The sequence below is a fragment of the Leuciscus leuciscus genome (genome assembly GCF_965113295.1).
Source record: "Leuciscus leuciscus genome assembly, chromosome: 24".
NCBI classification, from domain to species: Eukaryota; Metazoa; Chordata; class Actinopteri; order Cypriniformes; family Leuciscidae; genus Leuciscus; species Leuciscus leuciscus.
In genome coordinates, this window is record NC_138723.1 from 13,382,582 (window position 1) to 13,397,898 (window position 15,317).

Here is a 15,317-nt window from a genome sequence, read left to right on the forward strand (position 1 = left end):
GGTTGTTAAAAGGATGCTACTACTACTTTCAACTCAATAACTGTCAAATGTGCATTTCTAAGAGACAATTACAATTCTTGCATTGACAGCCATTCAAAAAAAATCTGCATATTCTGACTAAATACAGTACTTCCCGCTCAACATAATGACAGAGCAACTGCCTTTAGGGAAAACGGGAACGCTAACGGATATCCTCCAGCTCTTATAGACTTCCTTAGATCTCCTAATCATGTTGACTTTGAATTTTTCTATCATAAACCTGAAACTGTCTTTTCTATTATGCATTATCCTCAAAAAAAAAAAAAAAAAAAAACTCAGTAAAATCTGATTATCATGCACCCGGCACCTGGCTAAAATAAAAATTAATCCATGCTCCTCAGAACCCTTTCTTGCTTTCAAATCCGCTGGCAATTGCAGAGCATAAACGCTCTTTCAACATCACTCCCATCTTAGCTGGCTGTTCCACAGTAATCAATTGGAAACACTCATCGAAAACATCCTTTAATGTTGCACTGCTCTCTCTAGTGTGGCTATTTTTTTTTTCTTCAAAAAAGTCCCTTTCTATTATCCTCTTATCTCCCCTTCCTGTCTTGAGAATCTATCATACCCGGGTTCAATGGCAATTCTTCGGTTTAAAGAACCAAGCAGATGTGAGCGGTCATCTGTTCACTGACAAATGAACAGGAGAGCCATGTAACAAGATGTCTGATTATTTTTATGTTATGAGTGCTTTTTCCAGTCTTGCTTTTGAAGCAGAACGTGTGCATGGATGTGTGTTGTTTTGGTCCTGATATTCATCTTATCTCATGTCGAAGGGAAAGGGGTCTCTAACAAATCCTCAAGGAGAGCCAGCTTTACGGGAGCTTCGCCAGAGAGGGAATGGATTTATGGAAGAAAAATATTTGATTTTGTTTTGGCTTCATCTCTGAGTGGAGAAAATCTGCTGATTTTAGACTGCATCTTACAAATCTGCATTTGAATCACCTTTTACACTGTAGACTGAAGCAACATATTTGGTTCATAGTCATATTTGGAGGAGTGTAAACATGTACAATTTTGTTTATAAGTCAATTTTGGGATCATAAATCTAGTATCATCTGAATCAGCTGGTTCTCTTGTGTATTTTGATATCATCTGCACAAGCTTTTTAACTAGCCTACATGTTAAAAACAAGCAAAAATCTAAAAATATATATAATAATAATTATATGAAAGGTAAAAGTAAAAATAATACAACTTTCCAAAGTTCTCTATGCAATCTTACGTTGTTGGTGATGCTTTCTTAAAGGTTCATGTTAAAGCAGAAATAAAAAAGCTGTAAAGTAATCTCTTGTTTAAACTCGCTCATGTGCGCTCAGTCCTCTCTACATTGGATTGTGGGAAATAGTGCTTCAGCAAGTGTACATCGAATGTACACTCATATTCAGAGAGGATTGTGGGTAAAAGTAGTGAACGAATGTAGGGAATGATGTCGTAATAGGTTCCCTTTGATGTCAATTTGCTCAAAAAGCATAAATCTGTGTATATTTTCACTTGAAAATGAGAAGTACACACAAATCAATGCAATAGTTGTTCAAATGCAGCTAACATTTCTGTTTAGACTTGCCTTAAGGCAGTTGTTTAAGTGTATAGTAATAATTTGAGTACTTATTCACGTGTTACATGCGTTTTGTATCGCCGTATACAGGCATTTAAGAAGTAAGGCACAATCTATGTGCATTATGCAAATATCCGAGGATCAGTGCGGCCCTGTGTATTCAGGTCACTTAGTAGATTATTAATACAAACACCATCTTGACTGTGCTTGTTGGTCCATGTATTTAGTCTTTTTTTTATTTTTTTATTCTTGCAGAAAGCTATTTAAATGGGTTCAGATTCGATTTCACAAACCTGTAAATGAGTGTTTCTTCCATAACAAGCACATTTATGCCCCAGGGGTTGACTTTTATTAAAACAAACACCTTTTTTTTATTAATTTTTTTATATGAATGTCACATTAAGATTGTCTTAGAAACATTTCACCGGAATTTTCTTCTATATCTTTGCTACTTCTAAAAGCTTTCTATGCATAGACCCAGACTTTCAATCTTAAAATATATTTAAAAAAACATCACATAATTTGATTTAGTAATAATATTTAAAATTATGATCACCTAAACAAAGAGAAATAAACCAACCGTTTTCATATCACTTTTATTTTAGTATTATGTATACTATTATATTATTTGAATTAGCTTTTATTTTGATATTTTCAGTTCTCATTTTCATTTTAGTTTAAAGCTGCAGTCCGTAACTTTTTGGGGTTAAAAATGATCCAAAATACATTTTTGAGCAAGTACATAACCAGTTCCAAACTATCTGCTTGCCTTAGCTCGATTCAAAATGGTAAGCTTGTAATAATGTTTTTAATTCCAGTGGTACTGGTGGATTTCCACGGGAAATTCGAGCATGTCTTTGCGTCATTACGTCACATATGTACACATAAAGAAGGAGTCTCGGCTAGTAGGCTATATTGCGTGTGAGGATGTTGGAGGGGGAGATTTATAGCCTTTTCTCACAGCACTTGATATAATTAAACTTAGCAATTTGATGGCGGATCCAGAAAGGTTCAAATGACAATCACCAGTGACAACTGGAGATTCACCCGTTGTAAAATGCACAAGACTGTGCTATAGTGGCTACAGAATAAAAGAGACTGCAACCGGCCCATGCGAAAACAAGGATAAATATCGGAGGGGCATTAAATGCAGTCATGCAATGCTGATGTTGTTAACATTAACAATTTGAGAACAAAGTATAATTTGAACAGTTTGACGGGAAATAAGCAATCGTTAGATTTAATCAGCGCGATTTACTGCAATGCTTTTTTCCCCGTAGTTGGACAGAACAAGAGTAGATGTTACTTACTTGTTCAGACGCCATTTTCGGGTGAAAATTCTTATGTTGGTCATACTTCCAAAAAGTAGAATCTGTGATTCCGAATGACAGGATCCACACCGGCGCGATGACTGACAGACACACATTCTCCTCAAAACATTGGACTCATCCGCGCTGTGCTGTGTCGAGGCACAACCCACGTAAAGTTGATAATTCCACGAATAACTGCAATTGCAGATTTCGAACAGAGATGGCGAAATCAAAGAGGAAAAACTACAGACTGCAGCTTTAAGTTTTTAGTTATTTTGTCACATGCTTATAGTCATTTATATTAGTTTTTGTTTCATATGTATTATCTGAAAATAATTAATATTGTAAATTTACAAAAAAAAAATTGGAGAAGTTAGTATACTTATTTACCAATGGTGTGAAGAAATATAACAGAAAAATTCTGTAGCTCTTCTTTTCCAATCAATCTGCAAAAAGTGTGAACATTATTTAAATGTGTGTATTTATGATATTTAAAATTATATATGGAAGCTACACTGTCAGGAAAAAAGGTACAGCTTTGTGAAAACTTAGGGTGCAAATCATAGGCGGAGGGTGAACCAACTTCAGGGTAAGGCTAAGAAGACGTGCTTCCCCTTTAAAAACGCATACATTTCCTTGTAATAGTTTCAATTTCAAATGTCACTGCACAACCGAACCTACACATCCTAGCATAAATGCTCCTGATCAAGTATTTGTTATTAACAATTATTTACGTTCACAAACCACTGTTAATTTTTGCAGGAAAGAATGCATACTTTGGCATGGCAGAAAGCGTGCAAAGAGCGCTCCCTTTATAATCACTAAAAAGATGTCACTCTTCTTAGCTCATTGCGATCTGACAAAGTTCTGTTACAATAAATTAAGCTTGACCCCACAATGAATTTCTTATTTGCATAATGTCTACACTTTCTTTGCAATTATGGCCAGTTGTAAATAATTTGTCTGTCCAGACTAGACGTGACGCGACTGCGAGATGCGTCAAAATCAATCAAAACCCACAGCCAATCAGAACAGCATGTGGGCGGAGTCTCGCGGCAAGTGCACAGCACCAGAGAGTAATCTTGACGGCACTCGCAAGAAAATTGATAAGTAGGCTACATAATCAAATTCACAAATATTACACCATTTAAACATTATTAAAAATACATAGGCTTCTGAGTTGCTAAAACAATCTTTGTCAAAGAATACACTTGTTTGTTCACAGTTTGAACATTCTTGTTTCCATTTGTTTAATTTCAAGATCTGAGGTGAATTATCCATTGTTGCTTTTACAGCTACAAAGCTGGGAGCACTAAATGATATTCAAAGTCACATTGCATGCTTTTAACATTAAATAAAGCACATGAACAGTACCTGAGATTATCATTGCCACACGTTGTGTTTGTTGTTCCAGCCACGACGTCGCAGAAAAATAGAAACCGTTTCAAAAATAGAAACGTCGCGTGTCGGCGTCGCGGCTGGTTAGGACAAAAACTCTGATTATCATGGAAAAGATACCTTTTATCGCACGTCACGTGTTGCGACACACGCTCCGCCTATGGTACAAATGCTGTGGTTGAACACTTACTGGCTCATATTTAACTATTATGTACAAAACTGGCCATCATGAGGTGCAAACTGCGCGGCTGCTCGTCACTGGGGCGGCACCTTTCAAAGGACGAATTTGTACCATATTTAAAGGTACATTATGGTACAATAGCACTACAAGGCTCAATTTAGTCACCAAAGATACATATTTGCCTTTAAAAGGGACAAACTGTACGGGTACCAATATGTTTACCATTATAAAGGGTACACCAGGTGTACCATCGAGGGTACTGCCCCAGTGATAAGCCGTTGTATCTCTAAAGGTACAATTTTGGAGGTCTTTTACAATAGGTTTACATATAGGTAAAAAACACTTTGATTTTCTCATAATATACATAGCACATCACTAATTTCTCAAGGAGTCTGAAAACGGTTAGTTCGAGGATTCAGTCTCTCTAAACTTTCTGCGAGATGAATCTGCTCTGATTGGTCAGACGGCCCAGTTTGCTGTGATTGGTCTACCGCTTACAGAATGTGTCAGAAACAAAACGCCTTTTACTATATCTAAATTTCAGCTCCGCATCCTCAGTGTCTGATACACAGCGATATGAAGGGGAATGATGGCGTCAGTTTTTACATATCAATTCGAGCGCATGTCCTCATCCTTTTTAAGTGCTCACAAAGTGTATTTACAGTGCTGAAAACAGCGTCGACAACACTTTTTCAGGCCTCAGCTACAATTTCTAATTGTAAGTAGACGTTGTTCATCGGCAGCATAACAACACATTTGTTACATTAAGTAGGTGTGTAAAAGGAAGTGAGACTGGAATTGCTGATGACTCATTTCGACAGCTGAGACTCTTTTCGAATCCAAGGATTTTAAGATACAATAACTTTATTTGTAGTGCAGTTTGATCTTTAAAACTTTGCAAGCCATTTACATTCCCAAACAGCTATTGCACACACTGCATGAAAGGTAAAATAGAGGCACTTTAAAAATGTAATTTCCATCACAGAATATTTATCAAACAAATGTCAACTGTCGAAGAAGCTCCCAAAATAGTATAGGTAGTCAAAAGATTGACTCTGAAACTCTGAAACAAGGTTTTAGATTTACATTTGGTCATGTGCATTTATTTCGTGGTAATATAAAAACGACAGCACAGCAAAACAGGTGTAAGACAAATACTGCAGAAATAATTGAAACTGCCACACTTCTCACAAAATATGTCCTTGCCTATAACATATGAAAATATAATACTTCCTCCTAGTGCATTTACTACCTTAAATGTCTCTGACATACCAAATAATTCTCGATATGATTGCATATGTTGCCATCATGTGCCTGGATGTGGTTCTAAAGCACCTGCAGCCCGCAGAGATGGTTTTTCAGATGGCAACAGTCGCTCTTATATAAGACTACAGATTACCTCTGCTGTGATTGAAAATATGAGAAACGTAAACAGCCACATAAGGACTTGGAAACAAAATTAGTTTTTTTTTTTTTTTTGTGGTGATAGCTTTTGTAAAAAGCCATCAGCGAGACTGCAGCATGTGTTTTATTTTCTATACATGTATTCTCTGTTTACCTTTTCACCTAAACTGGTTGCTGCCTCCCAACAAACCATATCCCAACAGCCCCAGCATATCATCTGGTTTGTAAGAAAATGTAATCCATATGGAGGCGACAATGCATAAGAGAGAGGTAAAACGTATGAATCATAGAAGCTGCTACTGCTATTCAATGCCATTCTCAAAGCTGCAATTATGATTAAAACAGAGTAATTTCGTTCTCGTCGGTGGTCTTCTTGAATGGCCATCATGACTAATACACATAGTCCCATTTACATTGTTTAAGATGAATTGAGGCTGTACTTTAGTGACAGATGGCGACTGCTGTGTAATTGCTGTATAGCACAGAATTTTCCTTGCGAAGAATACATCCGTTTGTTGGAAAGCGTTTGAATAATACTTTTTGTGTGTGTTTTTTTAATTACTTAGAAATATGTTGTTTATATAAAGATTGCTATTGTTAAAGAAAAGTGATCGCTTTAATCAAAAAGCATGTTAAACTGGGTAGTATTTATCCTTCATCTTTTTATGAAGTAAAGAATGTGTTTATGTAGAGATTTGAACTGATTTGACGTGTTTTATTTTGAGACTTTCATATTGAGTCATTTACTGTATAATAAGCTCTGGCTGGAGTTTGCTTTGATAAACCTATAAAACAGAAATTACACCTATAAGTAGAAATATTGTGGCTGTCAAAAATTAAATAATAAAAAGAATTAATCTTGCAATTTATGCATTTTTCTTTGTAATTAATGGCTAAACACATTCATGTACTTGGAAGACAGTTGTTCAACCACTGCAGTGTTATTTCAGTGTTATTATTTTTTAATTAGCTTTAATTTTTATATTTTTTTATTTTAATTGTATTATTTATTTTAGTCATTTCTTCATGTGATTTAGTCATTTTACTAGTTTTATATATATATTAGTGGTGGGCCGTTATCGGCGTTATCGTGCTGCGTTAACGCGAGACTCTTATCGCGCGATAAAAAAAATATCGCCGTTAATCTATTCTCCAAGTTGGGTTGGGAGATGGCTCTATACTACACAAGCTATGATGACGCAATCTACCCGCGGCCGCGAGGTAAACCCGGCTGCAACGCATATTCGTCGTCATCTTAAGTAAACACGGCTGAAAGTGAAAGCTGGTGAAAAAGATCGGTGCAACATCCATTATTTGGACTTGGCAACATCCATTATTTGGACAGCAGCAAACTATATACAGAGTGTGTGAGGTAACAGTTCGGTAAGTTAACACACGACTAATCCGTTCGACCACCTCAAATTCAAAACGAAACATGATATCACTGAATACCAGCGCGCGCGTATTATTCCCATTCCAATATATCTTAGTGGTGTAGCACATAATCTCGATTTTAAGAATCGTTGTTGTGTTTCTTTTTAACTGAAAAGACATCAGTTAGACAATATTCTAATTTTAAATTTGGGGTTTCATAAGCTCCAAGCCATAATAAACATTAGACCTATTAAGTCTCTGCAGCTAGTGTACTTACATTTTATTTATCTGCAAAATTATGTTGTATACTTACAGTTTTGCACAATATATGTTCTCAAAACTACATACACCCTTTAAAAAAAAATACATTTAGCAGTTGTTTAGCATGGGTCTGTGTAATCTGTTCTGAAATGGTTTTATTATAATATACTGTATATCGTTATCGCAAGAGGCTGCAATGTATATCACAATATAGATTTTAGGCCATATCGCCCATCCCTAATTGATAGCCTATAGTAGTTGATAATAACATAGGCCTACCTAATGTTGCCTACGGACGGTAACAGTACAGTAGTAACCTTTTACAGTCTATGAGTAGAACCGCTTTCTCAAGCAGTTTGTGATGCATTTTGGAAACAGGAGATGAGCCCCTGGTCTAATGCGCCACCTGGCTTGAGAAACCCGTTCTCAAAGACTTACTTTTATAGTCATTATTTGGGTAGCACACACATTCTGAATGCCTTCGGCAGAATTCAAATGAGCCATTTTAATCTAGATTAATCTAGATTAATTTCAAAATTAATCTAGATTAATCTAGATTAAAAAAATTAATCTATGCCCACCTCTAATATATATATATATATATATAAAACTAGTAAAATGACTAAATGGCTGTGATTGAAAATATGAGAAACGTAAACAGCCACATAAGGACTTGGAAACAATTTTTTTATATATATATATATATATATATATATATATATATATATATATATTGCTATTTAGGTTTAATTTATTTTTATTTCAATTTTAGTTTTTACAGAGCCCTGCACATGACATATACATATATATATATATATATATATATATATATATATATATATATATATGTGTGTGTGTGTGTGTGTGTGTGTGTGTGTGTGCACATGACATATACATATATATATATATATATATATATATATATATATATATATATATATATATATATATGTGTGTGTGTGTGTGTGTGTGTGTGTGTGTGTGTACTTTTTTTTTTGTATATATTATAATTTACTTAAAATGAAGGAACGAATTAGTAAAATGTGTCGACGTACATGTAAGTTATAGTGGGAACAAATTCTTAAATCGTGGCCATGATACTTTTTTTCCCCACATGGCTCCTTAAGTTTTGGTTTTAGTTAAAGATAACCCTGACCCACAGTATTTATTTAGGCTATTTAAAAAGTTATTCATTGTAATAATGTGTATTATAATTTTATTTAAATGTAATATTAATGATAATAATATGAGTTTGGAACACATTTCAATATGAGTTAGGAACAAAAATCCAACTTTTGCTAACTAAAAGACAGTAGCTATCCTTGAGTCATGCAATAGTGTCACAGTCCCTTTCAATCATTTCAAATTAACAATTTTGATCCAGAAAATACTTGACAGTGTGGACAATGGACATTGACGCTGATATGTAAGCAATAGTTCTTTTCACTGTTGACTGGATAAAACTGGAGATTTGTATCATGCCGGTTGTGCTAGTATAACATCACACTGCAAACTGAATGTCTATAGAAATCAATTGATCACACTTAAACCGTCTGAGAAAGATTCTGAGAATGTGTATGAACTTAAAGGACAGTGCTAACCTTGAACAGAGAAACTGGGCTTTCTTTAACCACTGAATAACATTGAAAAGTTAATAAGATCTTAACTTACCAGAAATAATGGATGCAAGTCGAAACTCATCAGAGAGATGCATTGGTTCATATGGGGAGGTCTCATACAGTTCTTCACCTTGAAAATAATAAAAAAAAGCATAGAAATATTAGATATCAACCTTATTTGTGTTTCACAAGAATATAATATTCTGGTTAGGACACAGCATACAGGTTAATTAATTGGTATTTTTAGGAATACATCTTCATCTAGCAAGAAGTGGATAGATACAAATTCTTAATTCTTTATAATTACACTTTCAAATGGCTGGACTCTTATAAATTCTAGTACACTCTCTCTCAACAATTAGAGCTCAGCAGTCTTTTGTCCAGATTTGTACTGGCCAACAATCACAAATTAGCTCCCTGGTGTTGCATTCCATCGGCTGTGTCCAGAAAATCTGCTGTTTTCTAATCCAGGGCCTTGAGCTGTAGCCCACAAAGAAGTGCAACAAATCTGCTAACTGGTCCCAGTAGAGGTGCCAATATAACAATGAAAGCTGTGACACTAGACCTTCAACAGACTGATGGGAAGCTCTCAAATGAAGACTTCCAGCTGTCCAACTCCTTGACATTTTCCTTTGAGATCCAGGGGCTGGATTCACGTAAATCGTCTTAAGAAAGAAGTTAAACAAATTCTTAAGCTAAATTCTAAGAGGTGCAATTCTTGAAGAACTTCTCAAATAGTTTCTTAAGAAATATCAAATATTTCATCCTTTAGGAATATTTTATCCCTTAAAACTCATCTTTGATCACCAAAATGACACATTTAAATGTTTTTTCTTATTTTTTATGTATGCCTTAAAAAAACTTGAATGTAACTCTACACCCTTGCTTCATTTAGTATACGTGGGTCCATGAATATGCTAATTATCCCATCTCCACTCACTCACAACTGTACTGTAGTAAACACTGCACAATGGCTGCTTTAATGGCTGCTTTAATTCAGCCATATATGTTTGAACCAGGAACTGATTCAGAAGAAGAAATGGAAAAGTGAATTATACAGGCTCGCTACAAGTCAATATATTAGAATGGTAATGTGTTTTATGCATCGCTCTCTACAATGTCGGCTACATAACAGTAATTAATATGATTAGCCTTTGGCTTGACTACGTTATCAACAGCTAACAATGTATTGCTAATGTGCCCATGTGCCATCTCAGAGTCAGGAAGCGGCCTTCTAAAAATCTGTATCCTTACAAACGCTTTGAACAAATCAGACCGTCAGTGGAGAAAGGCATATAGTTCATCATAGCATCGTAATACATCCTATACATTCACCCGCTATATTGCCAAATGTACCCGTTTTTTCATATCAACAGAAAAAATATACCGGGATAACCTGGCTTCTCATGAGATTTCCCTGCTTCAAAAACATAGTTAATGATATGCTAAAGCCCGCCCTCACGTTGACGTGATTACAAGGTAGTTTGTGACTTACGAAACGCCTGCGATTTCAAACCGCGTTTTTGAGACTGTCTTTAGATCACTGCAGTTTTAAGGAGAAAAATACTCAGCAATGGAGCTGAATAATGAATTTGCACATGGTTTATCTTAAAGCATATAGAAAACGACATAAAAACAACATTAAAAACTTGATTTTCACCACAGGGGTTCTTTAAGAAGAAAATGAAAGGTGGGTATTGCTAAAGATTCGCCGAATGAAAAACACCTCAAAGCCCATCTTTTTCCACTGCTGCAGATTACCATAGATATCATAATAAGCGTGCAGACTATTTTGGTTGGAACTGGCTTGACAGGAGTTAATCACTCAGAGACAGAGTCGTATTTTTAATGCGCTGAGTCAAAAGTTATTTTAAAAGAGCCTGTCTCAAGATGCAGCAGTCTTTCTTCCCATTCATTTGCAATCTTTCATGCACTTTCTCCAGAGTGAATGCGATCTGTGTCTGTGTGTATCTCGCTAGTTCTAGCTAGAGTGAACGCTTCATGTAGAATATATGCACAAATTATTGATTTGTGTCACTTCAGAGTACTCGTCCACATTCATGGTACTAGTAATGTGTTTAATATGTAGCTAGTGTTATGTTGTAATGCTTAAAACAAGCCAATAATTTCATTAAACATCTTACTTTTGCAGATTTAAGACAGTCAAGTCAAGTCAAGTCAAGTCTTCCCCCGAGGGGTAGTTTTTGTTTGTATTTTGTTTTATTTTTATTATTAATAAAAAGCCCTTGTTTCTTGCACTTGAGTCCTCGCTACTTCCACCTACCCAAAACCTGACAATCCCAACTTTAAGAAGTTATTTACAATGATTTTTAAGAGCATTGGGTCTTATTCACTAATAATTGTGTGGATTATTTCGTATTTGTACGCACAGGAGAACTTATCACAAAAATTCCTATTTCACAACACGTACTTACGGACATGAATGTGTTCTTAAGACATAATTCAGGAAGCATGTGTATGCACAAATTATAGTATATGATAGAGTTTCATTTTCTCTTATATATTTCATCATAAACAGTCAAAGAGTAAGAAAAACTGCGTTATACTGTAGCTTCAGCTGCATGGTTTCTCTGAATAAAGCAGCAGATATACACTTATGTACAGTTAGCTAATCAGAGGTCAGTTTAAAAGGTGTTTATTGTGTTTATAAATGGTTTGGAGAATGGCACACTTGGCATTGTTCGAGGATCTGGAAAAAATCACGTCTGCAGAGAGCGACGAAAGGCTGAAAAGGAAAGGTTGTGCGGAAATATGGAAATGGTTTGGTCGTGTTTTATGCAAATGACTTACTGTACCTCATTCACTAACATTAGAACGAGATTAAGAACGAGATTTAAGTGCTTTGACATATGTTATTGAAACATTGAAACAACAATTTTTACATTTCAGTCTTTCCCATTTCAAAAAAATGTACCAAGACAACCACCTTATGAAGGGATAGTTCCCCCATAAATAAAATTGTGTTATGTACTTGCCCTCCAAACCTGTATGACATTCTTCTTTGGAGCAAAAAAAACAAACAAAATTTTTCTCAATAATTTATTTTTTTTAACCTATTTATTTATTTATTTTGGATCCTACTTTTTGGACTTATTGTATGGGCATTAACAGAAGAAACATTCTTCAAATGTGAAAAACGAATATATTTTAAATGTTTTTCAATCAGTTTTAAATATCCACCCAAAAGTCTTTTTTCTTTAGCTCGTTCTTAATCTCGTTCTAATGCTAGTGAATGAGGTACAGTGGGGAGAACAAGTATTTGATACACTGCCGATTTTGCAGGTTTTACCACTTACAAAGCATATAGAAGTCTGTAATTTTTATCATAGGTACTCTTCAACTGTGAGTCAAGTCAAGTCAAGTTTATTTGTATAGCGCTTTTCACAATACATTTACATTTTACATTTATTTACATTTATGCATTTGGCAGACGCTTTTATCCAAAGCGACTTACAGTGCACTTATTACAGGGACAATCCCCCTGGAGCAACGTGGAGTAAAGTGTCTTGCTCAAGGACACACTGGTGGTGACTGCTGGGATCGAACCAGCAACCTAGCTTTGCGTGAGTTTTCCAGTAAAACTGGGTTTAAATTTTATTTTTTCAAAGATAGATGAAGATGAAGGTCACAGTCAGAGATCCACTTCCAGATAGGCAATACAATGACTCGGTGGTATGCATTGGGCAGGTTTAGGTGCCATGTGCCGGTTAGAGCTCCACACTGAAGCCATGTGTGCTACCGTCACCCTATGATGGTTCTTAACATCATCAGCCCAGCCTGAGCTTCCCTATTCCCAGCCCAATGAGCTCAGAGGGCCTTTTGGTCTCCGCAGTGTCTTTGTGTCCACTCCAAATGTACCTCTGGCTGGGAATTCTTTTATGGGATCATCCTGGATCAAGAATTTATCTGCTGTGTCACTGTAGCTCTCTGCTATCCGCCTCCCAGCTCTGCTGCTGTGTGGCCACCTTTATGTTCTGTTCCTCAATGAGTTAATCCTGCACACACAGCCTTAATCTCTGCCATACCAGCCCGCAGTGCCTGCTTGGGGAAAATATTGCAAAGTTCCAGAGGGGAACTGCTAGTGGCATAAAATAAGTGGACACATAAATCTCGGGATAGAGGCATTTGTCCCCCCGTCACATTTGTGGAGTGTACTAGGCATGTATTTAGCATAAATTAGGTGTGTAATCTTCAAAACTTGATCCTTCTGAGAGTTTTCAGCAGGGCATTAGAGAGCAGATGCTGACATGATAAATGCAAAAGAGCAGTTATTGGCCGAGAGTTACTCTAGTAAGCAGATTTAACAATGCAGAGAACACAAACATCCACTGACATCGTCCTTGCCGCTGACTTTGTCCACTGCACTGTTAAAAATGCTGTGACTTGAAGAGTTTAATAGATGGAGAGCGTTCCCAAGATACTGAAATTAGACTCGCTTTTGGATGCTGGAAAGATTTCAAATGTGCAAACTGCCGTAGAAGTGACTGTTGTGTTCATGCGTGAATTGTATTGTGAGTACTATTTTGTAAAGGAAGTCTGAACTGTTGTGTAATGATGTAATGTGTGCGAATGGAAGTGATGAGTAAACAAGATGGATGAAGCTCGCTTCTCCTGTCTCGTGTGCTTTATTGTTTACTAAGTCCTGACAGATGTCACAATGACCTTTCCGGATTTTACTCTGTTTTTATGGCACTAATGAGGAGTTTATAGTCACTAAATTGGATTGAATAAAGAGATAAAACGAATTAATTCATCAAAACCTACTTAGTAGCCACAAGAAAATGATGTCATGATTGGCTGACGGCAAGACCATCAGTTCTTACGATCCCAAACCCCAGTTACTTTCCTAAGCTGTGACGTCAAAGGCACCAGACCTAAAAATATTAATACATTTGATGTTTTGAACAGTCCTATAAATCAAGAACTGCTCAGTACACTCTTAAAAAAAGGGTTAGGGTTATTTTGTATGTTTTGTTGTTTATTTGCATTGGTTGTTCTAAGAAAAACCTTTAACATCCACGGAAACGTTCCATTGCATTAAAGGTTCATTACAACAGAAAAAGGTTCTTTAGATTATTAAAATGTTCTTCACACTGAGAAAAAAAGAAAAGAAAAAAGTTTTTTTGGAATGGTTAAGAATTGAAAGGTTTTTTTGGAGAACCAAAATGGTTCTTCTATTAAATCTGTACAAATAAATCACCTTTTAGAACCTTTAAATTTAAGAATGTACTATATAATATAATATAACATAACATAACATAACATAACATAATATAATATAATATAATATAATATTACTTGGAAAAAAATATGTGGTCACAATACATTGCTGTTTTGAATAGAAGTAAATGGAGAAAGATAGGTTAACCACCCAACCTTGACCTCTTAGAAAAACAACCTGATTTACCATTTTGTGTTCTACAGTCATTTCTATAGGTCTATTATACGCATTGGTGGGGAAAAGGATTCAACAAGGGCTGTGGGTTTTCATAGTAACTGAGCTGAATATTAAGTTGGCTTGGATAGATACAAGTCACCAGACATGAGTCAAAAAGGCTACCCAACTTGATTAAAACTTGCACTGTCTTTGTGCCACCAATTTTAATTACCTCAGACAATAAAGTTGCCATAATTTCTAATTAACCTCTCCATCGTAAAAAAAATGCACTTGGTGCTTTCTTCTTGTAAGCTGGGGCCTTTGTTGGAGAAACATCTTCAATGGCATATTTCAGACCCAATCGGGGAGCATGACTTTCAGATAAAGACTGTCCCCATCTCTGGATTTTAACAGCCTATGTCTTCTCCTCATTGGGGTAGAGATGTAACAGCATTGAAAAATCCTCTAATAAGCTGTATTTATCCTCCACTCGCATACAACTTTAACTGTGAAGATGTGTAGAACTGTTTTCTCCAACCACAGCCTGATCCTTAAGGCTCAAAAAACCCTTCATCAACACCAGACCAGAAATGTGTTTCTTTTACCATACTTATATATTTTCTATTAATGATTTCCTTTGAAATCTGTGTGTGTGTGTGTGTGTGTGTGTGTGTGTGTGTGTGTGTGTGTGTGTGTGTGTGTGTGTGTGTGTGTGTGTGTGTGTGTGTGTGTGTGTGTGTGTGTGTGTGGAAATTGTAATATATTTTATTTAATTA

At 35.8% G+C, this 15,317-nt stretch overlaps 1 protein-coding gene across 2 annotated transcripts in view; it reads right to left on the minus strand.

Moving 5' to 3' along the window:
• gfra2b (GDNF family receptor alpha 2b) overlaps positions 1-15,317 on the minus strand; it is a 66,967-nt gene that overhangs the window by 29,540 nt on the left and 22,110 nt on the right. For both annotated transcript variants that reach the window (XM_082158422.1, XM_082158421.1), the window contains exon 3: positions 9,196-9,273. In XM_082158422.1, the coding sequence (XP_082014548.1) occupies positions 9,196-9,273 (78 nt within the window). The remainder of the gene's footprint in view (positions 1-9,195; positions 9,274-15,317) is intronic.